Source organism: Eutrema salsugineum, unplaced genomic scaffold (genome assembly GCF_000478725.1).
Source record: "Eutrema salsugineum unplaced genomic scaffold, Eutsalg1_0 scaffold_7, whole genome shotgun sequence".
Classification (NCBI taxonomy): Eukaryota; Viridiplantae; Streptophyta; class Magnoliopsida; order Brassicales; family Brassicaceae; genus Eutrema; species Eutrema salsugineum.
In genome coordinates this window covers 2,123,202-2,147,672 of record NW_006256486.1, presented here as the reverse complement: position 1 = coordinate 2,147,672, position 24,471 = coordinate 2,123,202, and the positions used below count along the sequence as shown (strand labels likewise).

Genomic DNA, 24,471 nt, shown 5'->3' with positions numbered 1-24,471 from the left:
AACAATGAGAAAACAAAGTCACAAGATAAAATTCGGTTGGTGGCACAAAGTTTTTCTCAAATACCGGAAATTGATGTTCTTCGGTCATGGATGTAATCATATTCAGTAATGTAGTGATAAAAATCCCAAAAGGATCAAGGATGCCTGAAGCATCTGAAAATTTTGTTTGGACAAGTTATATTGATCAAAAGAAGGTTTTGAATAAAGAGAACATGACTAACTCGAACTGTGGACCAGAAGTCCAATTATCCAAAAATGACGATTATACAAGTTTGTGCACTAAGATTCTACTTATAAAAATTCAAAAAGATTGAGTATAAGTTTAGAATGCATATCCTGAAGATGATGTTTCTAGGGGAAGAATTGTATCTATATGCATGATTGCACTCTTTTTCTTTTATCATGGTTTTTATCCCAATGGGTTTTTCCATGACGAGGTTTTAACGAGGCAGCAAAGAAGACGCAAAAAGGTAAACATCTAAAGAGAAATACTTTCGGAAGAAATATTATGAAGTGCACTGATGCATTTTTTTCCTGGCCATAGTTTTTTATTCCTTTGGGTTTTTCCATGACGATGTTTTTGATAAAACATCAAAGATTACGCAAAAGATATTCAAGACACCAAAAGAAAGTATACAATTTCAATGATGTAGAAGTCAAGAATCATCAATCCGAAGAAAAGACTATTTATTCAAGAGTTTGATGGACGAAAAAAAGATTATATCGATTTTTCAAGAAGAGATTAATAATGGATAATCTGTTAGAAAAGATAATGATTATCCATTTTATATTAATGTAATAAATTATGTGTTATGTCGGTCATTGCTTGTAAACACAAGAACAATAATAAGAGATGTTACTCTCTTCTTTTTTTCCTTGCTTCTCTTTCTTATCATATAATAATATATAATATATAAAAGCATATATATATACAAACAAATAATCTCACCTATATCATATATAATCTATAACAAATTATGAATTTTTGAATGTTGTTGGGGACTTTTACGATCGTCGAGGTGGAGCTCTGAAGTGTATGTCTTTGCTGACTGGTTTTTCCTTTAATGAATTTACTAAAAAGTATTAAACAAAACAAATATATGAGTTTCTCCATCATCAAAATAATAATGAAATAATAAAAAAATAATCATAAAATTTATGGAAAATGAATATATGTAAACAATAAAAGCAAATAAATTATAAATAAAAAAACTATAAAATCATAAATTTTTATTAAAATTAAATAATTATGAGCTTATATGAAATTTATGTTAATTAATTATATGTCATATGTAAACATCATGTTTTGATTAACCTATTCGAAAAAGAAAAAGAAAAAAAAAATCAATTTTGGTCTAATCAGTACAATATATTTTTATGTGGATGCGATCCACTACTATTTTTCTGCTTCCAACCACCAGACTATGAAGAAAAATCACAAAGATATTCGCTTTGTAGTTCCTGTCTCTAAGAAGGTTGGCTCTTCAAGTTAAAGTCTCGAAATCTTATTTGCAAAGTTCTAATCTTAAAAACTTGCATTTTTGTTTGACCAGGAAATTGAACTTTTATTCATTAAAATTATTTGTGCAATCTTATTTTGTGTTTATTTTATTTTTTGTATTCAAATTTCATTTGCATCATCCACAATGTCACGTTACAAAACAGATAATTTTACACTTTTTTGTATGCCTGCACAGATATAAATACACTAGAAACCGTCGTAAATAAATGTTAAAAGCTAATTTTTTTCACCGGGCGAGAATGAGGCTAGTTTCTCTGTCTAAATAGTAACCATATAGCTTCTAACATCAAGTGAAAATTTTGACTAGTTCCCAAATCCATCAATTTGTTCACAAAATATAAGTACTTGTAGTATCTCTTATCTGTTTCTTTTTTGCTCTGAAACATTGTATTCAGGTTCATCTGTAAACTCTGCGGAGTATAGTTCAAATTAGAACTTGTATTCTTTAAAAATATGGAAGCTAGATAACAATGTAGAACTATTATTCTATATAAACTCAGAATATAGAGGAAAGTGTAGAATTTATATTCCATAATTACTACAATACGAAACAACTAGTACAGTAAATATTCTATAAGCCAAGTAGAATTAAGAACAAGTAGTTGGATGTCGATTTAATGTATGATAGACTGTAGAACAAAATATATAGAAAATAAATTCTACAAAATTGTAGTATTGTAGAATACACATTGTATTTTTTTTAGAATTTGTTTTAAAAAAAAAATTTAAATCTGATTCTTTCCTTAAATGGTTACAAAATATTAATTTCTTTTCTTCTTTGTAATTTTTAATTAAAAGGTATATTAGTCAAATACTGATAAAAGTTTAAGAAGTCTTTAAAGAGATAATAATTATTAAAATGTGTCCTATATTTAGTATGTTGCATTTTTGATCTTGAATTTATAATATCTTTTTTTGGTCACCTTCAAAAAGATTTACTTTCATTTAATTATGTGGTTGATAAAACAAAAAATGTGTGATACAAAATTTGTAGGCATAAAATAAGAAAAGAAATCAGGATGGACAACCACATCCTTAAAACAAACTTTTAAAGAGATTGTACATCACTTAATTTAGATGTATCAACAATTAATGAGACTATGACTGACTCCATGCTACGCGTGGGTTTTCTTACTTTCTAGTGTGTTAGTTTCGTGGATTGATCTTCTTTTACACTAATTACTATTTTAAGATTTTCTCACGGAAAAAAAAAACCCTACAACCTTAGAACCTCTAATCATAAAATGATGCTTAGAATATGTTATTTGATATTATCCAGTTCAGTTTCTGAATAGTATGATTGATCAAATTCAAAAGTACGAACACATCACACACTTTTGTAGAAGTAATAGAAATTGAATGCCTGAGAAGTATAATTTATACACTAAGCATAACCGTTTAAAGAAACTGGTTTATGTGAAATTAAACGGGATATATGTGTATGCCTTACCTTATTGACATCGTGATCAGTGGCCAAATGTATATAAACAATACAACAAAGAAGAATTTCTCAGACACATTTACCTTTATTTCAACTTCTAGTACAGGTACTTCAAACATTTATCTTATTATCCAATTCTTTTCTCTTTTTTGGTGGAAATTAAATTTGTGAACAACCAATGTTTTTTTTTTACAGAGCAATGTTGTTGCAAGGTGTCGTGAATGTTTTAACCATCTACAAATTTTTTATTTTCCCATGACATGGGTGCTGAAGATCCCAAACTAAATACTGTAGAAAATTATATATTTAAGAGAAATCACAAAGCTTATACATTTAACCATAACTGTACTTAGTTTTGATATTCCTCTTTTAAACAACAACATCGTCACGTTACTGTTTTATGTGTATTTCATAGTGAAAGACTTATGTAAAGCAATGTAACCCCACTATGATATAGAAACTGAGTTTATAGTTTATATTTCTGGAATCACAAAGACACTTAAATAATTTGACAATATAGCACTCCTATAAGACACCACAAAACATTTGTTGGATTTTCTGAAATCCCTAAAGATAACATATAGATAGCGACTAAAGACGATGACCTATAGAAACCATGGTTACTTACTTTATAACACTTCGTAAACCGTTATAAACCACTAAACCTCTAACCTGAATACTTCTGTCATACTATTGGATTTTGTAAACTACGAAAATTGTCTGATTTCATCCATCAAATAATTTTAAAATGTGGGACATTAGTCACGATACCTGATTTAGATCATTCATGCTGGTTCCATTCTAAATTTAGTAACAACATAACAGCACAAAGGCCAATTTCAAAACCTTTACATACGCAGTTTGTCATGCTTGCTTTGGTCTTTTCGATTGTAAATCAAACTTTGATCTGATCTCCACAAAATCATGCATTAAAATTTATCTGCAGAAGTAGGTTGGAGAGAATAGAATGAATAATGCATCATATAACTAAATTAGCAATTGTTGGAGGTGGGCTGAGCACAGCCCTCTTTAGGTAATTGAGATCGGCTCAATAACCTTTTTTTAAGCCCAAATCGCGTCAAAGGCCTATAATAGAAATCAAAACGAGGCACCTTGCCACCACGACAACAAGCAGGACAAGCTTTCAAGCAGCTCGCTACCGCAACGTTTAGGAAGACAGTCGGGCAAGTAGACCTGACCGACCGTTAAGCTACAATGTCCGAGATTTAATCCGTATTATAAATAACTCTGTAATTTCATTTATTACGGGATCAGATTTTTACCGCAAAACATTTAATGCAAAGAACTCGATTCTCTCTAAGTTTTTACTCGACTATCGACCTCGCACAAATGGCCTCGCTCACATCCTCTTTGTCGAGTTAAAACTCATTAAACAAGGATCTCCGAGCTTTACCTATCACATTACTATTTTAACCCCCCCCCCCTTCGTGTGTATAAGTTATTACAATTGGCGCCCACGGTGGAGCTCAGAGATTCCTTTTCACGCAAAGAGTAGCTCGACAATATCAGGAATTCCAACCACATCGACAAAAGCCATGATCGGACCAACAACATTGATGGTCGCAGAAAAGACAAGAAGCATATCACCAAGCAACGTTCAAATTATCACAAACAGTGAGCTACAGACACCGAATCCAAGGAAGGACCACGAAGCTCCAGTCCTACAAGCACCCGGCGACGATCTGGGAGCACCATAGCGCGCCAATGTAGCTATGATGCTCGAAACCATGATGGCGAGAATGGAATAGCTAAACCGACAGACAAGCACGCGGTTGAAGCGAGCTGTCCGCAGCAAAGAATTCATGTCAAAATCAAGTAAACGGTCTGCACTTATCGGAGATGCAAGCGCTGGAACGACCAACACCAGAGGTTCAACGTCTGCAGCAAGCTCTATTTGGGGACTCACTGCTCCCAACGACCCGCGCTTAACCTACCTCGAACGAGAACCCGAACCGCACTGAGGCAGGATTCGACCACCAACCGACGAGCTGGCAGAGATAAAGGCAAAACTGCAAGCCATGACCTCGCTGGTTCACCAGGCAACCAGCTCAGCAACTAAGATTGACCGGGTACTAGAGGAGAGTCAATGCACCCTATTTACCACCAGAATCACCGATATCCTGATACGTAATTAGGTCAAGTTCCACCTGCCAACTTATACCAGGAATTTAGACATGAGTCAATTCATGGCTGCATTCAGCATCAAATGCTGGCTTCTGTCAAATATTCGTCGAGAATCTTAGCGGCCCAGCCCTTGTCTGGTTCTCCAAGCTCAAAGCTAATTCAATCAATAACTATAAGGCACTTTCAACGGCATTCCTTAGGCGGTACATGATGTATATCCAAGGCGTGGTATCCAGCGCCAACCTCTATCAAATCAAGCAAGGCGAGAAAGAGCCCCTCCGAGCTTACATTGGCAGATTCAACGTCATCGTCTTGCGCATTACCACAACAAACGATGCGTCTATCTCAACTCTTACGAACTCCCTCTGAATCGACTTGAAGTTCAGGGACAGCCTCAAATTCACCAAACCTCATATTTTAGAGGATGCACTTCACAGAGCTACCCTCTACATCGAAGACGAGGGGGAGAAGGAAATGGCAATGCCAACCAAAGCCTCGCTGCGGTCCCAGCCCGTCAAAGAGGTCGCCATACCCGATCACCTGGAACCAAGGCAACTCCTCGACAATAACTACAAAGGCGACAACAGGTGAAAAACGACGAATAACATCAACACGCCACCTCAAATCGACCACAACAGCAATCAAACACCTGGCAGCACGGCGATCGCGCGGAGACGAGGCCGTTCTGCAACTAGCATAACAAATACGGCCACTCTATTGCAATGTGCCACGAGCTACAAACGTATCTCCTCTCCAAGTATCGCAAGGGGAAGATCGTAGGAACTAGTCAACCGCCAAACTCCAAGCTCACGTAGAAACATGAATCAGCAGGCACCCACCATCGTACAGCCCCCGCCTCCCCCTCCGAGGATCGAGCAGTCAAACGACGATCCCGTAAAAAGAGATCAGGGTATTCAACTTCGTGGAGATACTCCACCATTGTCGCGTAAGAAATTCTTCATGATCATGGGCGGTCTCCCGACCTGCAACGATTTTGTGAGATCGATCAAAAAAATACGGTAAACAAGTCATGCTTGCCCAGAAATGGCGGATGAAAGCCCTCAAGGACCAACGAAAATGATGCTGTAACATTCTCCGAGGCCGATACAGAGGGCATAGATATACCACATAGCGATCCACTCGTGGTCAAGTTACAAATTGGAGATTACGAAATATCTCGCATACTTGTCAACACGGGCAGCTCGGTGGACCTGATTTTTAAGAAAACCTTGGATAAAATGGAGCTGTCAGGTCATCACCTCAAGTCATCCATAAAGCCTCTCACCGGCTTCGATGGAGACATCGTGTATTCCGTTGACACGATCAGACTCCCAGTTTACACTGTTAAGACGACCCGCCTTGTGAAATTCATCGTCATCGACAAACCCGCGATCTACAATACAATCTTGGGGACCCCATGGCTACATTCGATGAAGTCAGTCCCATCGACCCACCACCAATGCCTCAAGTTCCCAACATCATTTGGTGTAAAGAATATATGAGGCTCTCAGGAGATGTCGAGACTTTGCTTCACAACAGAGCATAAGTTGCAAATTTCAAAAAAGGCCTTCATAACAATCAAACCTACCATCCAAGTCAACCTCCCCCTCAAGAGCAGCCCAAGCGAGAACTCATCGTTCAAGTCAACATCGATGAGACTGATCCAACCAGATGCGTAGGCATCAGGTCTGATCTAAAGGAGGAAATCAAAAGCAAGCTCGTTCGGCTCCTCCGCCAAAATTCATACACTTTCACTTGGTCAGTAAGCGACATGCCCGGGATCGACCCCGATATATCATGCCACGAACTCAACACTAAACTTTCAAACTGATCAAGCAGAAGATAAGAAATATTGGATCCGAGAAGGCTAAGGCTGTCAATGACGAGGTCGAGCGCTTATCGGCGGCAGGCTCGATCACCAAGGTGAAGTACCCAGAGTGGCTTGCCAATCCGGTAGTCGTTAAAAAAAAGAGTGAGAAATAGAGGATTTGCGTGAATTTTATCGACCTCAACAAAACCTGCCCGAAGGACAGCCTCCCTCTACCTCACATCGACCGGCTAGTCGAAGCGACCGCCGGTAACGAGTTTTTGTCCTTTATGAACGCCTTCTCCGGCTACAATCAAATTGTGATGCACCCCGACGATCGAGAAAAAACATCGTTCATTACCGATTGAAAAACCTATTGCGACAAGGTAATGCCCTTCAGACTCAAGAACGCAGGCGCGACCTACCAACGACTGGTAAACCAAATGTTCGCAGACCAACTAGGACGAACAATGGAGACCTATATCAATGAAATGTTGGTAAAGTCTCTCACCGCTGGAGAGCACATCGGTCACCTGCGAACTTGCTTCACTATTCTTAACCAGTACAAGATGAAGCACAACCCCGCCAAGTGCACATTCAGGCTAACGTCTGGCGAGTTCCTCGGGTACATCGTGACCAAAAGGGAATTGAAGCCAACCCGAAGCAGATCAGCGCATTAATCGACCTACCTTCCCCACGCAACACACGTGAGATGCAAAGACTCACCGGATGCATCGCGGCGCTTAACAGGTTCATTTCAAGGTTAACAGATAAATGTCTCCCATTCTACCAACTCTTACGTGGCAACAAATGCTTCAAGTGGGACAAAAAGTGCAAGCTCGCCTTCAAACAACTCAAAGACTATCTGTCATTGCCACCGATCCTCGCAAAATCCGAGGTAGGGGAAACATTATACTTATACATCGTTGTAACAACCTTGGTGATAACACCGTATTTTGACCACTTTTATGGATCGTTTTGAAATACTTTTTCTATGTTTTTAATTGCTTTTAAGTACTTTTATTACGTTTTTCTAGCATTTGTAGTTCCAAGACTCTTTTCAGGTAACTTAGGGAAAAGCTTAACAAAATGGATAGAAAACCAGATTTCAGCTCAGAGTCAAACCGTCAGAAGTTCACCCCTGATTGAAGGCCTTCTCACCGTCTGATCCAGCTCAAATTTGGAGATCTTAAAGATGGAAGTATCAGCTTTCCAGCACACTTTACAGCTTGGCAATCCAACGGTTCAATCAAAAGATACGCGAAGAGCAAGATGTCCCGTAAACCAGCCGGCAAGCATTTCCACCCGCGGCCAACAGGCAATTTCCCGCGGTCAGAAGTACCGCGACCGCGGTCAGCCATCCATTTGCCGCGGTCACAGCCCTCTCGACCGCGGCAAGCCAACTCCGAGCCCGAAGGCCCATTTCTGAAGCCCACAATGATTCCCTCATTTGGAGAAACCCTAAGTGACGTCCAGAGATGTATTGAGCACTATAAATACATGTCTTAGGAACCCTACTTCGGAGGACATGCTATTTTTATTTTTGTTTTAGAATACTTTTAAGTTTTAGGTTTTAGAGAGAGAGAGAGATCTGTCTCTTGAACCTTTGTTCTTTCTTTTTCAATTTCGGTTTCTATTCTACTTATTAATACTATGTTTTAGATTTCGTTCATTATGTCTGAGTAGTTTTATTGTTGGGATTAAGGGATTTTTGATGGGGATTTATATGTTCGATGAGGATTCCTTGAGCTTTTGAGCCGAATCTTAGAACTTTTTCTTCTGAATTCGTTTTTACAAACATAGGAGTGGAAACCTACCTATGGGCGATTTGTGAATGCTGACGAGTCTTAAACATAATGCATCTCTTCTCTTCCAGGGCCAGAGTGGAAACCTACTGGTCAGGGTTGAGAGAGATAGTTGTCTATGATCACGACAGTGGCGTATTCGTACGTCCGTGACTCCAGTTCAAAAAGTTTAAGCTAAGATCTTATCAAATTTACTCTCTAGCAATGTTTTGAATCGTTCGTACCCCTGAGAAAACTTCCCTGAACCCCAACGCCTTCTTTCCTATTGATTTACACCGTTTTTATTTCAGCCTTAGTTCAATATTGTCATTCCTTTTTAATAGATTTTCATTTAAAGCAATTAGAATATCCGTTTTTCTCATTTTTATTCATTTTCGTTAAGTTTAGTTATTAAGCCATTTAATTCCCGTAGTTTATTTTAGATTTCGTTTTTTACATTTTAAACACACTACCAAACCCCCACAAAACCGTTTGGTTCTAACTTCCTTACTTTATACTTATTTCAAAGGCTTTTTGCAAGATAATATCCTCCTTCCCTGTGGATTCGATCCCTAAGTACTACAATCGATCAGCTGTGCACTTGCGTCTATTGATTTCATTTAGGGTAAAACTTGACAACCCTCACACAACCACCACATCAAGTTTTTGGCGTCGTTGCCAGGAAAGGCACGCGTTTTCTTTTCCGCAAAACCCTGAGAAAGGTTGGTAAATCGACTCTAGAACCCCTTTTCTGCAATTTTCCATTTTTCGGTTATTTTGTTTCCATTTCAGAAGATATGGATCCTATAAATCGAAATATACACTATGAGGAAGGTTTCTATAACACTCCTCAAGCCACCAGACGCAGAGAGAAGCAATATCTACGCAATCTCTACGGAGAAATTCGAACTGAAGACTACAGAACGTTCCAGAACGAGCCCTACGTTCCTCCAATGGCTAACCCTAGATATCCTATGCATCGCCTGCCTCACCAAGTTCTCCACCGAGATGAGAACGTCTAGCTCAGCAACAGATTGAGTCAGCTCAAAGGCGTGATCAGACAGTTCATAGAAGCTCAAGCAACCGCTACAGCTGCTCTAAACGAAAGGATTGATGGGATATCGAAACTTTTCAATGAAAAAATCGATAACCTAGCCTCACAAGTCAATTCAATAGAAGAACGTGCAACCAAGGACGCAGCTATGATCGCTAACAGGTTCAACAGCATGGAGGAAGAGCAAGCAAAGCACACCTATGAGCTTCGCAACACCAAAAACAAAGTCATGGACCTGGATTTCAAACTTGATGATGTGGACAAAGCCCTAAACGAAGCTAAGAACGAGTCTTATGACTTTACAGTCGAAGTTTTAGAGAAGGTTTACAAAGTCATTGACAAAACCGAAGAGCTTGACTCAACCATGGACAAAGTAGTCTATGCTCTTGATGAAGTTGAAGATAAGGTTGAGGAGATCATGCAAGGACTTGGAGAGCAGATTCCAGCAACCAAAACTAAAGACTCAAGTCCAGAGAGGAAGTACATCAAACTAGAAGACCCAGGAGACCATCCAGGAAGCAAAGGAGGAAGCAACAGCAGCAGGGGAACTCGGAGACAAATCCCTGCGGTCGTGTTGGCTCCGACCGCGGCCAAGAAGCCCTCTCCCGCGGTCCTGTTAGGCCTGCCCGCGGCCCATGGTCGCTTTCCCACGGTCGCGTCACCTGCAGTCAAGGCCAACCGTAAAAACGTTCCAAAACAGTCCCGTTCAGCTCATACAAGCATCTGTGGGTCTGGTACACCTCCTGGGATGACTAAACCACTCCATCAACAACTGGTTTGCTCCATAAGCACCCAAAGATCTGAAGAAGAGGACAAGTCACGGCCTTGCAACATGGCTTTGACTTGTGAAGATGAGTATGAAGAACAATACTCTGAAGATGAAGAGTATGGATTGTTAGTAGAAGATCCAAACGCAGAATATTCCTCAGAAGATTGCTCAGGAGAAATTCAATGGATCACAAACAACATCAGTAGAGAGAATCTAATGCAGTTCAACAACGTAGTTAGGTCATTCCCTGCTCATTTAAGCTTTGATGAAATCTGGAAACTTGGTCGTTTGCAAGTCTTTTCAGGTACTGCAAGGAGTCTAAAGAGGATATCCATAGATACTTTATGAGAGCTCGATACATGACAACACCAGAAGCAGCTGTCTATGCGATTCACCTCAAAAAGCCGGAAGACTGCAGCCACTACACCAACAAAATCAGCAAGGAGAAGCTCGACGAATTCAATGATGTGGTTCGAAAATTGCCTGAAGGAATCACATTTGCCAGAGCTTGCAAGGACTTTATGATAGGCCACTACTTGTGTGAGAGCAAAGAATCAATCCCTGAGATAGAAGACTTGTTCAATCATGCAAGAAGAGGTAAACCTGTTCGAACACTTCACAAAATATAAGGTGTGATCAGTTTCTTATCTCTTGTTCTATAAGAGGAGAAATGTTTAAAAACGTGCTATGTGATTCTGGAGCTTGTCTTAACATGATGTCCAAGGCAATTGCTTTGAGACTTGGTATTAAACACCTGCGCAAGACTAGAGCAAAGATTAGTCTAGCTGATGATTCTAATGCAACACCTCAAGGAATAGCTCATGAAATTCCTTTGAGAATAGGAGATTGCATAGTGCCTGTCGACTTCTACATTGTCGAAATGAGAGATGCAACGTATCCAGTGATTCTCGGATGGTCTTTTCTAGCAACTTCCGGAGCTATTATGGACTGGCCAAACCGGAGGATTTCATTTGCTAATATCGACAAAGATGTCTTCACAGAAGCTGTCCCATACGACAGCAAAGCAGGAAAACGTTCTGCAACAGAAGAGTTTGAAGAAGAACTTTCGAGTGACGAAAAACCTGCTAAGCAAAGCAAGGAGATGTCCAAAAAGACTTGTCTCAGGACAAGGTCTTCTTCATTGGAATAAGTCACGTCCAACACCAAAAGTCGAGCTAAACGACTTAAAACAAAAGCGCTTAATGGGAGGCAACCCATTTAGGTATTGTTTTCTTTAGGATTTTTTTTTCTTTTTCTTTTGGTCTTTTTCTTTTTCTTAGTTTCAGATGTTTCTTATAAAACAAAAAAAAAGACAAAAAAATCAAAAAACCCGAAAAAACCAAAAAGAAGGATAGTACCTGACTGCTTGGCCCAGCAGGAACCAAGGAGAAGCAGGAAGAGGCCGCGAAATAAGCCCCCGCTGTTGCAGACGTTCTGACCGCGGGAAACATACCATCGACCGCGGTCGCGTAATCCTGACCGCGGCCAAGCACCTGTTTACCGCAGTCGCGTGACTCCTGACCGCGGCAATTGGTCGTTGAGATCAAAATCGACCCCAAACCACCCACTTCACCCCAGTCCACCTCATTCATCACCCTCCACCACCTTCATCACCACCTATCACCTTCCCAAACCTCTTCGAATGAATCCGGTTCATCTCCACCAGCATCCCGGATCCAGGTAAGTTCTCTTTGTCCTTACCAGTTTGATTATCTATGCATTTTTCTCATCCAATCTCGACTTCTTTCACACTGAGGACAGTGTGATTTAAGTCTGGGGGAGGATTTCATCCCTTTCTAACCACTTTTCTTTCATGAGTCTTGCATTATCTACACTTTTTGCATTTTCCTTAAAGTTTTTCAAAATCGGTTTTCAAAACAAAATACGTTTTAAAAGGGAATGGTGAACATGAATCAGTGATAGTTGACTGTGTGCTTTTAGACTGTTCCTAGTGACATGCTCATTCATGATTTAGGACTAGACTAGGCGGTAGCTAAGCACATTTGAAACGAAGTACCCCAGAGGAATTTGAATGATTTCGATTTAGATGAAGGGATACACTAGCTCTGTTTTATTTGGACTTAATTTGGACTTAATTTTCTCATTGAAGCATTAGACCAGGGAAACAAATCATACATTCAGGACTCCTTTATCCTTTTACCACTCTCTGTTGATCTTGAATGGCTAGTTCATCTTTAGCTAGTTCCCCACCTTAACCAATCCTCTTTCAAACCACATGCACTCTTGTTTTCTATTGTCTTATATGCAGATAAGTGCAAAAACGTTGGAGAGAAAGAGGAACGACGCAGTTTTCAGTCACAAAGGACAGAGACCTGCGATTTGCCGGAAGAGTTCCCGGAAGGATTCAACACAAGAGGAAGCTCAGTTTGCCTTAGAAAAATCTCAAATTTTGGTATAATCTCGTCTTCTAGTCTCTTTCTCTTTAAAAGGCATTTCCTTTCAAACAAAACAAAAAATCCGAAAATAAGAAAAGAAATAAAATAAAAGCCTTAGAGAGTCTAGAGAGGTCGAATTTTAAGTCCCAAGGCAACTGGAGTTTGATTTTATGGAGTTTTGGAGATCGTTTTCTGATTCCTGGAAAGAATCTAAGTCTGGGGGAACATCTGTTTACAACAAAGGAGGAAGGATTATGCGACAACATTTGGCAAGAAGAAGTGACTGAAAACTTTGGTCATCAACAGGTTCTTATCTCTCTTGCGGTTTTGCATATTATCTTGCATCCTCCAGATCTTCAGGTAACCCGAAACACTTTAACTCCACCACTTAAACAGCCCTTTAATGCCAAACGCCGTCTACCCTGGATGATGCCTTTAATGAGAACTCATTATTGAACTTAATGAATGTAGAGAACTAGTTGACTGGAATCAAGATTTAGATTGTTTAAGTTTTGCATGACGAAAAAAATGGACTAGTATCTCTTGTGCATTGGTGAGAATTTTCTAGACTAAGTTGTGGATTGATGCACTATCTGTGGTCCTAGTTTAGGAGTTCATGTCTATGAGATTTTTGCATTCCCTATTTTTGTTTTCACTTAACCAGTTTAGGCTTTTGCTTTGTTTGAGGACAAACAAAGGTTTAAATCTGGGGGAGTTGATAACACCGTATTTTGACCACTTTTATGGATCGTTTTGAAATACTTTTTCTATGTTTTTAATTGCTTTTAAGTACTTTTATTACGTTTTTCTAGTATTTGTAGTTCCAAGACTCTTTTCAGGTAACTTAGGGAAAAGCTTAACAAAATGGATAGAAAACCAGATTTCAGCTCAGAATCAAACCGTCAGAAGTTCACCCCTGATTTAAGGCCTTCTCACCGTCTGATCCAGCTCAAATTTGGAGACCTTAAAGATGGAAGTATCAGCTTTCCAGCACACTTTACAGCTTGGCAATCCAACGGTTCAATCAAAAGATACGCGAAGAGCAAGATGTCCCGTAAACCAGCCGGCAAGCATTTCCACCCGCGGCCAACAGGCAATTTCCCGCGGTCAGAAGCACCGCGACCGCGGTCAGCCATCCATTTGCCGCGGTCACAGCCCTCTCGACCGCGGCAAGCCAACTCCGAGCCCGAAGGCCCATTTCTGAAGCCCACAATGATTCCCTCATTTGGAGAAACCCTAAGTGACGTCCAGAGATGTCTTGAGCACATAAATACATGTCTTAGGAACCCTATTTCGGAGGACATGCTATTTTTATTATTGTTTTAGAATACTTTTAAGTTTTAGGTTTTAAAGAGAGAGAGATCTGTCTCTTGAACCCTTGTTCTTTCTTTTTCAATTTCGGTTTCTATTCTACTTATTAATACTATGTTTTTGATTTCGTTCATTATGTCTGAGTAGTTTTATTGTTGGGATTAAGGGATTTTTGATGGGGATTTATATGTTCGATGAGGATTCCATGAGCTTTTGAGCCGAATCTTAGAACTTTTTCTTCTGAATTCGTTTTTACTGCATGAGAGTAGCGTCATGAACTACAATCTGATCCAGATGCTTGGTGACACGAAAATGTTCATCCGGTATCAGATCTAGTTTGGGAGAGCAAAACAAACATAGGAGTGGAAACCTACCTATGGGCGATTTGTGAATGCTGACGAGTCTTAAACATAATGCATCTCTTCTCTTCCAGGGCCAGAGTGGAAACCTACTGGTCAGGGTTGAGAGAGATAGTTGTCTATGATCACAACAGTGGCGTATTCATACGTCCGTGACTCCAGTTCGAAAAGTTTAAGCTAAGATCTTATCAAATTTACTCTCTAGCAATGTTTTGAATCGTTCGTACCCCTAAGAAAACTTCCCTGAACCCCAACGCCTTCTTTCCTATTGATTTACACCGTTTTTCTTTCAGCCTTAGTTCAATATTGTCATTCCTTTTTAGTAGATTTTCATTTAAAGCAATTAGAATACCCGTTTTTCTCATTTTTATTCATTTTCGTTAAGTTTAGTTATTAAGTCATTTAGTTCCCGTAGTTTCTTTTTAGATTTCGTTTTTTACATTTTAAACACACTACCGAACCCCCACAAAACTGTTTGCTTCTAGACTTCCTTACTTTATACTTATTTCAAAGGCTTTTTGCAGAAAAAGATTCTCCTTCCCTGTGGATTTGATCCCTAAGTACTACAATCGATCAGCTGTGCACTTGCGGCTATTGATTTCATTTAGGGTAAAACTTGACAAACCTCACACAACCACCACATCACTTGGCCGTGAATGGTGTGTTAGTAAGGGAAGACAGAGGCGAGCAGAAATCAATCTTCCATGTTAGCAAAATGCTGGACGACGCGGAGAAGAGATACCCGACGTTAGAAAAGCTTGCTCTCACGGTGATCATGTCGACGAATAACTTGCGCCCGTATTTCCAATCACACTTGATCGTAATTCCCACAAACCAGCCATTGAGGACGATATTACACAGCCCAAGCCAGTCCGGCCACATGGTGAAGTGGGCAGTCGAGCTCACAGAATACGATATAAAATATCGCACCAGGACGAGCGCAAAATCTCAAATATCACAGCATTCTGCGATTCCCAGCTCGTCGCTAATCAATACAGCGGCAACTACGATACCAGAAACGATTATATGGATATGTACCTGAAAGCCTTTAAAAAACTCACCAATCAGTTTGAGTCTTTCTCCCTCACCAGAATCCCGAGGGGCGATAACACGTTGGCCGATGCTTTAGCGGCGCTCGCCTCAACATCGGAACCTAACCAGCATCGTGTCATTCTTGTCGAAAGCATTGATGCACCAAGCATCGATCTTCCAAAAGGAATATACGCCATCAGAGAGTTCGAGGCGAGCAGCATCGATGAAGACAAAGAGCCGCTCCCCGATGTCGTGGACGAATCAGCTGAGCAAGAACCATCCAACGAGGATTGGAGAGTTTAGATACTGCTATATCTCATCGACAGCCAAGTACCACCTGATCGATGGGCAGCGAGGCGACTCAAGTCGCATAGTGCGAAGTTCATCCATCAGGACATAAATTTATACCGATGGAGCACATCGGAAATCTTACTGAACTGCTTAGATGGCGAGGAGAAGCACGACGTCATGAAAGAAACACACATGGGCGCATGTGGCAACCACTCCAGTGGTCGATCTTTTGCGAGGAGGATAAAGAACTACAGACACTTCTGCCAACGATTCTGACTGACTGCAATCGTTTCGAACAATGCCAAAGGCACACCCCGATGATCCACGTCCCCGCAGAGCTCCTCGCTACCTCGTCACATCTTTATCCATCCATGTGGTGGGCAATGGACATCGTTAGTCCACCACTTTGATCCCGCCAAAAAATGTTCATGCTCATCGTCACTGATTATTTTACCAAATGGGTCAAGGCATAGATTTTTATTAAAATCCTAGCTCATATGAAATTTATGTTAATTAATTATATGTAAATATGTAAAGATCTTGTTTTGATTCTGAAGTAACTTAATCGAAAAAGAAAAGAAACAAATCAATTTTACTCTATTCGGTACAATCTATTTGTCTGTCATCTACCGCGACCCACCATTATTTTTCCAGATTCTAAAGAAAAATTATGAAGGCGCTCGCTTCGTAGTTCTTGCCTATCAAGAAAGTTGGCTCTTCAAGTTAAAGTTTTGACTCTTATTTGTAAAATTGCAAATTTGAAAACTTTCATTTTTGTTTGACAAAGAAATTGATCTTTAATTCGTTAGAATTACTTGTGCAATCTTTCGTGTTATGTTTATGTTATCTTTTCGATTCAAATTTCATTTGCATCACGTTATAAAACAGCCAATTTTACACATTTTTTGTATGCCCGCACATATACATATACACTACACATTGTCGTAAGTAAAGAGTAAAAGCTAATCTGTTTTACCGAGCGAAAATGAGTATAGTTTCTCTTTCTAAGTAGTAATTATATAGCTTCTAACATCAAGTGCGAATTCGGAGTAGTTCCCAAATCCATCACTTTGTTCACAAAATGTGAATACTTGTAGTATCTCTTCTCTGTTTCTTCTTTGCTCTGAAACATTGTCTTCAGCTTCATCTCTAATCCCTTTGGAGTATAGTTCAAATGCTTACCAGAACCCACAGGACCCTCTCCGACTAGGAGCATTATGTAACTTTGTAGGTAACTCCTGTATCTTGGCACAACTGTTCTTACCATGGCCTGACGTATCTTCCATCTCAACTTTTCATCCTCAATAACCCAATCTGATTGCTTTGTGTAGATTTCGTCGAACCCCTTAGCAAAGGCTTGCAATGTTCGCTTAATGGACTCACCGGATCGTTTTCTTTGAGCTTTGTAGTTGAGTAGGGATAAGAGCTTCTCCAAGCTTTCTTTGACGTATAGGGCAGCATAATAGTCTTTGTACTGCTCGTGCGCGCTCAGCCAAGACTCCCCCATCATTTTCCCAAGATGAGTCTCTCTCAAACCGCAGAAATGGCAGTGATTGTTCATCATAAAGATGCAAGAAAGAGTGGTTCCTTTGTCCGAGCTCGACCACACATCCAAATTTAAAGCAATCTCTCTCAGTATGCTGTACATGTGACCTGTGAGAAGCTCTTCTTGGTACTTTTTGTTTTTCCATCCTAAATCAATCTCGAGAATCTTCGACAAGATAGGCTTGTTGTTGTTCTCGAGTAGCTTGTTGCAGTACTCAGTCACAACACTCACAAGCTTGGGGACACCACCGTCAAGAGGTGGGCAGTTTGGTCTTTGTAGCTCCACTTGAAAAGGTAACTCCCAGAAGATCTCGCAGACACCGTTAACGAGATTGCTAATTAGCTCCCGTGTTGCTCTGCGTATCTCTGAGCATTGCTCCGCTCTAAACAGCTGGTTAAACTCAATTCGAATGGTGTCCATTGTAGAGAAACAATCTAAGAGCTTTAGCAGCTTTGGTGGATCTTTCTTGCATTTGCTGATTCTTGTTCCAAACCTGAGTAGTGGAAAGATTCCTGAGTTTGAAGCTATTTCTCCAAAGCAACGCAATGGGACATCTTTTCCAACATCTTCAAACACTTGATCGCAGAGCTTACTCTCAAAGTGGTAAATATCTTTCACAGCAATCTCCATATCCAATTTCCATTGATCTATATCCCCTTCAATATCCTGCACACTATCAGCTTCTGTGATTGTTCTCTCGAGATAGTCAATCTCCAACCGTTTCTGAATAACCTTTGTGCGGGCTTTGATGTAAACAGGCACACAGTTTGTTAACCGCGAATGAGCATCTAATCTCTTGATGATAGCCTGCAACTTTCTCAAGTTAGCTTCTGAAAAACCCGCTTTGAGAATCCGCTTGAATTCTGTTTCGAGATACTCCAGCGCTGTGAAAAGACTCCCTCCTCTGAGATAAGCACGAGCCTCGGTCCTTTGCAATTCCTGCACATGTTCTATCCAAGTCTTGAACCGCAAACCGCAAGGATGGTCTTCAGGCATTCCGTTTTCGGTTAGGAAGTCGATCGTATCTTCAAGCCAATGAAGAGCAAGAACACAGCTACTAGAGAGAAAACTCACGGCTTCTCCAAGACGTTTAACATCTGAAACATAACCGAGGACTTCATTAGAGGAGAAGAGAGATCTCTCGAGTTCTTGAACCGTAGCAAAGACTCTCAGAACACCGGACATCGGGGCAATGGTGTGACGGATATGATCAGAGAAAGGAGAAGATCTCCATCTCTCTACCTTAACATCAGCTTCTAAAGACACTAGCTTGTGGTTGATCTCTTCAAGCTTGGATCCTGTCTTGTGTAGAACCAATGAAAAGGTTTCTGATTTCTCCATCTCATTCTTCAATAAGCTTCTCATTGCTTTAAGCCTCTCAAGTCGTTTTGCTTCAGCCATTGTTTTTGTTGCTTACTCACTAAATGCTTCAACAACTGTTAATGGATTTATATAACAATCCTCGGCAGATAAACCAAACTTCTTACCAAACCCACCAAATGAAGTAATCACCAGTATTATACTATATACCACAACATCGTATTTGGTCTTTTAAAAGTATCACTACAAGAAAACACAATATTAACAACGAATTTTTACAACGATTTATTTTCGTTGCAATTTTACGACGAATTAACAACGAATTCGTCGTTAATTCGTTGTAAAAAAATTCATTGTAAAATCGTTGTAAATTTACGACGATTTTACAACGAATAATAATTTTATTTAATTAAAAAATAATCGTTGTTAATTCGTTGTAAAAAAATAATAGTCGTTGTAAAATCGTTGCACATTTACAACGAATTAACAACGAATAATTTTTTTATTAAATAAAATCAAATATTCATTGTAAATTTGTTGTAAATTTACAATAGTTTTACAACAAACTCTTATTTTTTAAGTAAAGAAACATTTTACAAAATTATTGCAAGTTTTCTATTATTGAAAAAAATCTTTTCTCCTAAATACTATAATTGTAAGTTCTAAAATCTTATTATTTCATGTTTACTTTATATAAATTTTATGTTGATTTATTAAATTTTCACATAAGGAGTGTATATATAATTTATTACAGTATGATCATATATAATTTATTCAAAGTTAACAACGAATTACCGACGATTTGATGTAAATTCGTTGTAAATCTATTTTTTTGTTTTTTTTTAAATTAATAACGAAATTACAACGATTTATCTTAAAATCGATGTAAATTCGTCGTTAATCAAAATTAGAAAACTCCCACATCGGTGGTTTGACAAAATTTCTTATAGTATATATATAAAAAACTCAACACTAATATATAACAAGTTCAGTAATCCATCTTCACCGCCGGAGTCATCACCACCACCACCGGAGGAGCCACCACCGCCGGAGGAGCCACCACTACCGGAGCCACCACTGCCACTGGAGGAGCCACCACTGCCGGAGGAGCCACCACCGCCGGAGGAGCTATCACCACCGGAGCCACCATCGCCGGAAAAATAATAAAATCGTTGTAAATTCGTTGTAAAAACTAAAAAAAAATTAAAAAATCGTTGTAAAATCGTCGTAAATTAAAAAATAAAAAAAATATAAAAATCGTTGTAAAAATTAAAAAAAAAATATATATTAAAAATCGTTGTAAAATCGTTGTAAATTAGCGACGAATATAAATCGTCGCTAATTACAACGAATTTACGACGAAATTTGATTTACGACGATCGATTCACGACGATTTGATTTTCGTTGTAAAATCGATACAAACACTCATTTACAACGAATTTACAACAAATATGGTTGCTGTAAATGAGGTGTTTTCTTGTAGTGTATAAGAATTGTTACATTTTAATCATTAACTTAAAGCAAAATCCAAGTCTTGTTTTGTTTGTTATAGTCAGCTCAACCATCTTTATTCTGATGCTAAACAGTTTTCTCTTGATTTCTACGGTTTGATCATCTGATCAAATGGACCTAAAAAAGTCAATGAAATTGTCTTTTCCTTGTTGTATTTATGTATCTAAATCCGAAAAAAAACTAACTTGGAAAACTACAAAACCAAAAACAAAATAAGCATTTTCTCAAAAAAAAAAAACAAAATAAGCATTTTCTCAAAAAAAAAAAACAAAATAAGCAGACTTATACACGAAATTCCTTCTATTAGAAATGAATAATTTTCAGTAATTTCATGGAACCCCTAAGTTTTGTTTTTTTTTTGTTTTTTTTTTGTTTTTTGGCTTTATCTGTATCTTCACTTTAGATTAACCAATCAAGGAAATAAGCCAGCAAATGTGGGTTTCGATCAGTCTTGGAGTAAACTCCAAGAAACAATGATGAAATAGAAAAAAAGTCGAGATCTTTCAATCTGGATTTTTATAATCCGGTTCCATTATTGTATCAGGGCCCAATGGGCTTAATATGTGTTAGAGGGTTATTAGGGCACAGAAGAAACCAGTCTCCTCTGGATTTGTCAGAAAGAGAAAGGAAGATCGGAGATGGCATCGAATGCGGCGGTTCCGTTCTGGAGAGCGGCGGGGATGACATATATATCGTATTCAAACATTTGTGCGAATCTCGTGAGGAATTGTCTCAAGGAGCCTTTCAAAGCTGAAGCCCTAAATCGCGAGAAAGTTCATTTCTCAATCTCCAAATGGGCTGGTGGAAAGCCAGAGAAACCAAGTATGCTTCTGGATTTTGTTTTAGGGAATGCTGAAAAATTAACGTTGGGAGATCATTGGTTCTAGAATTTTATTTGTCGTCTTGGATTTTTTTATTTGTCTTAAAGGGATGAATAGAGAAATTCGATTTCGTATATCATTTTGGGCAAGATATTGAATTTGTAAAAAAAGGAAGAAATCATCTTAGAGTATTGCGATTAAACGTGTCTTTTCTTCTTCTGGTTTGGATCAAATTTATTATTGTTCTCAGTATTTACTATTTTGTCAAGTATTAGTTAGCCTCTCCATTGCAAAGGATAATAAAAAATCAAGTAATTTTTATGAGAAACCAAAAACATGAAAACAGATGATAATGATTTGGAATCTGACGTTTTAAGATTTTATCTCTTCTCTTATTAGAAGCTTGAATGAAGACGATGATTACATTTCTTCTCAAAAGTTTTTTTTTCAACTAGTTTAGTTTAGATTTAGTTTTTATCAGTAAATGGATTAGCTTTCACGAGTTCCTACTTTTCTTGTTAAATCTAATATTCTCGGATGATTGTTTTTCTTGACAGTTTTGCGTTCGGACACACCTGGGGTTTGAGATTTAACATTTGATATCAAGTTTTGAGGTATAAGACCATCTCCAATGGTCCTTCATTTTGATGAAAAACATTATTTTGATGGAAAACATCAAATAAGGGAAATTCTTCTCCAATGGTACATCATTTTAAGAGAAAAAATGAGTTTGTGAACAGTATTACATCAAATTTGAGGGAACACTATTCATCTCCTCATTTCACTTTTTAACTTTGTTTATTTGCAAAATGATCCTTATAGTTTTACATATATCTCATCTATATCTAAACAAAGTTTTAAACTTTTGTTTACTATATAAATAAAATAGTATTGTTTTTAAAACATAACAATAAATAAATATTAATTAATTTTATAAATAAAAACGTGAAAATATAATTTTAATATATAAAACAAACATAAAATAACTTAACAAATAATAAAAATTAAAATACATAATTAATAATTTAATACCATAAATAAAAATAAAAGATAACAAATAAAATTAACATAAACTTTTTTTTTTTAAGAAAAAACTTAACATTACATAAACTATTAGTTTAATAATCTGGTAGATTATTTTGGGATCCACCAAGATTATTTAAAATATTGTCCAAATGAAGTAGATGGAGAAGGAGTTTGTTGATCTTGTTCTTGTGCAGCTCTTTTCTGTAGAATTTGTGTTTGTTGAGCTTGAACATATGCACGGATATTCGTATCTTGTATTGAATCCAAGTCTTGAAATAAAATTTTGTTTTCTTCCTTCTCTTTTTTCAAGGCATAATTCATACTTTGAATATCCAAATGTTGTTGTCTTTGTGCATTTGTCTTCTTTAGTTGCTCCACAAGTTGTTTATTTCCTTCTTTTAAGTTGTTCAATGTCATTGATGTTTGATCATCACATTTTCTTTTCAGTTTGGCTTTTTTCACTCCAATTGGTCGCTGAAATGAAGATCCGCCAAAAATATCTTCATCATCATCTAAATTTAAAGAAAATGAGGACAAACCTGGAGATGCTTGTGTAGTTGATTCAAGAGTAGGATTTTCCGATTCTGAAGATGTATAACCGAAACCACATGGATTTCTCACATTTCTTGCAGAGGTTTCACCATCTTTAAACTTAACAATGTTCCACACATGATGGAATTTCCAAGATTTATATTTTGGATCTTCAGATAACATCATTTTGGCTTGATTGCACTGCATAGCAATTTAAACAAAAAATAATCAGTTTTCCATACATTTTAAAATATATGTAAATTGATAAACCATATATTAATACTTACAATATCATCATTTGAAGCACCACTTGGACGTCTGTTTTCACATTGTTTGATGCATGTATGTAGTTTTTTTGTTGCTTTCTCAATTGTTTGAATTCGAGCTTGGATAGATCTTTTTGAGCGCTCACTCCAGGTTGAATTTTTTCTATTCTCATACCCTTCTAACACCCGAGACCAAAATTGATTAGATGACTGATAAATTCCTTTGATTGGATCTTGAGAAATTTCCATGTACACTAGACATAATAACTTATATTATTCTGGATTATATCCACAAGAACGAAGTGGCATTTTGTTTCTAGATGAGTATAAAGCTTAATGAAATTCAATGGTTGTGAATAAAAATAAAAGGGCATAGCATTATTTATAGATGTACACCACTCCAAATTTTAAAAGTTCTCTCACTTTTCAATCTATTGTCGACTTTGTAACAAGATTTGACAATACACAATAAAAAATAATTCAAAGATTCTCACATTTTTTAACAATTTTAAGTGGATTTGACAATACAATAATAAAATAATTTAAATATTCTTAGACATATCAATCCAATAGACATTTTGAGAAGGCACTGAAAAAGTACTGTCAAGATTCCCACACTTCTCGACAATTTTTAGTGGATTTGATAATACAATAATAAGATAATTTTTTAAAATATATATATAGTCTTGTAAACCTTTATAAGAAATATTATAAACTTTTATAAGAAATCTTATAAACTTTTATAAGTAATCTTATAAGTAATTTCACAAATCTTTATAAGTAATCTTATAAGCCTTTATAAGAAATTTCTTGTTTATAAATCTTTATAAGAATTTCAAAAGTCTTATAAACCCTTATAAATAATCTTATAAACCTTTATAAATAATCTTATAAACCCTTATAAGTAATCTTATAAACTCTTATAAAAAATCTCTTGTTGATTAATTTTTTTAAAACCTTTTGAAAATATGCTTATCTTATCCTAAACTAATATAGTTAGACACCTTGGGCTATAAGCTATCTTGAAGCTTATCACATATAAAATTCAAGATTCTCACACTTCTTGACCAATTTTTAGCGGCAAAGTGACAAGGCAATGACAAAGTGACAAGGCAATGACAAAGTGATTTCAAGATTCTCACACTTCTTAACTAATTTCCACCGGACTTGACAATACAATGATAAAATAATTTAAAATGCCACCAGATGCCACAGACGAGTACGTGAAAATAGGCGAATCCACAGCAATCGAAAGCCTGAAAGATTTTGTCGAGCCATAGTGGAAATATTTTCAGAGCAATATTTACGATCACCCACTGCAAATGACGTTTCCAGACTTCTTTACATTGGTGAGAAGCGAGGTTTTCCAGGAATGCTTGGTAGCTTAGATTGCATGCACTGGAAGTGGAAAAATTGTCCTACAGCTTGGGCTGGACAATACTCTGGTCGTAGTGGATCACCAACTATTATTCTTGAAGCTGTGGCGGATTATGAACTTTGGATATGGCATGCATATTTTGGTATGCCAGGTACCAATA

The 24,471-nt window shown here is 37.7% G+C and overlaps 2 protein-coding genes across 2 annotated transcripts; one reads left to right on the top strand and one right to left on the bottom strand.

Moving 5' to 3' along the window:
* Positions 1–16,926: 16,926 nt before the first annotated feature.
* LOC18010810 (exocyst complex component EXO70A1) lies at positions 16,927–18,858 on the bottom strand. Its single transcript, XM_006392954.1, has one exon. The coding sequence runs from the start codon at positions 18,856–18,858 to the stop codon at positions 16,927–16,929; it is 1,932 nt and encodes a 643-aa protein (XP_006393016.1).
* Positions 18,859–20,903: 2,045 nt separating this feature from the next.
* Positions 20,904–22,837, top strand: LOC18010533 (ATP synthase subunit epsilon, mitochondrial). Its single transcript, XM_006392951.2, has 3 exons — positions 20,904–21,111; positions 21,668–21,724; positions 22,584–22,837. The coding sequence occupies exons 1-2, from the start codon at positions 20,928–20,930 to the stop codon at positions 21,694–21,696; spliced, it is 213 nt and encodes a 70-aa protein (XP_006393013.1). The 5' UTR covers positions 20,904–20,927; the 3' UTR covers positions 21,697–21,724; positions 22,584–22,837.
* The last annotated feature ends 1,634 nt before the right edge of the window (positions 22,838–24,471 follow it).

Coding starts and splice junctions, on each gene's coding strand:
- LOC18010810 (XM_006392954.1), bottom strand. CDS start 18,858: ATGGCTGAAGCAAAACGACTTGAGAGGCTTAAAGCAATGAGAAGCTTA.
- LOC18010533 (XM_006392951.2), top strand. CDS start 20,928: ATGGCATCGAATGCGGCGGTTCCGTTCTGGAGAGCGGCGGGGATGACA. Junction 21,112..21,667: donor TGGAAAGCCAGAGAAACCAA/GTATGCTTCTGG, acceptor TTTTCTTGACAG/TTTTGCGTTCGGACACACCT.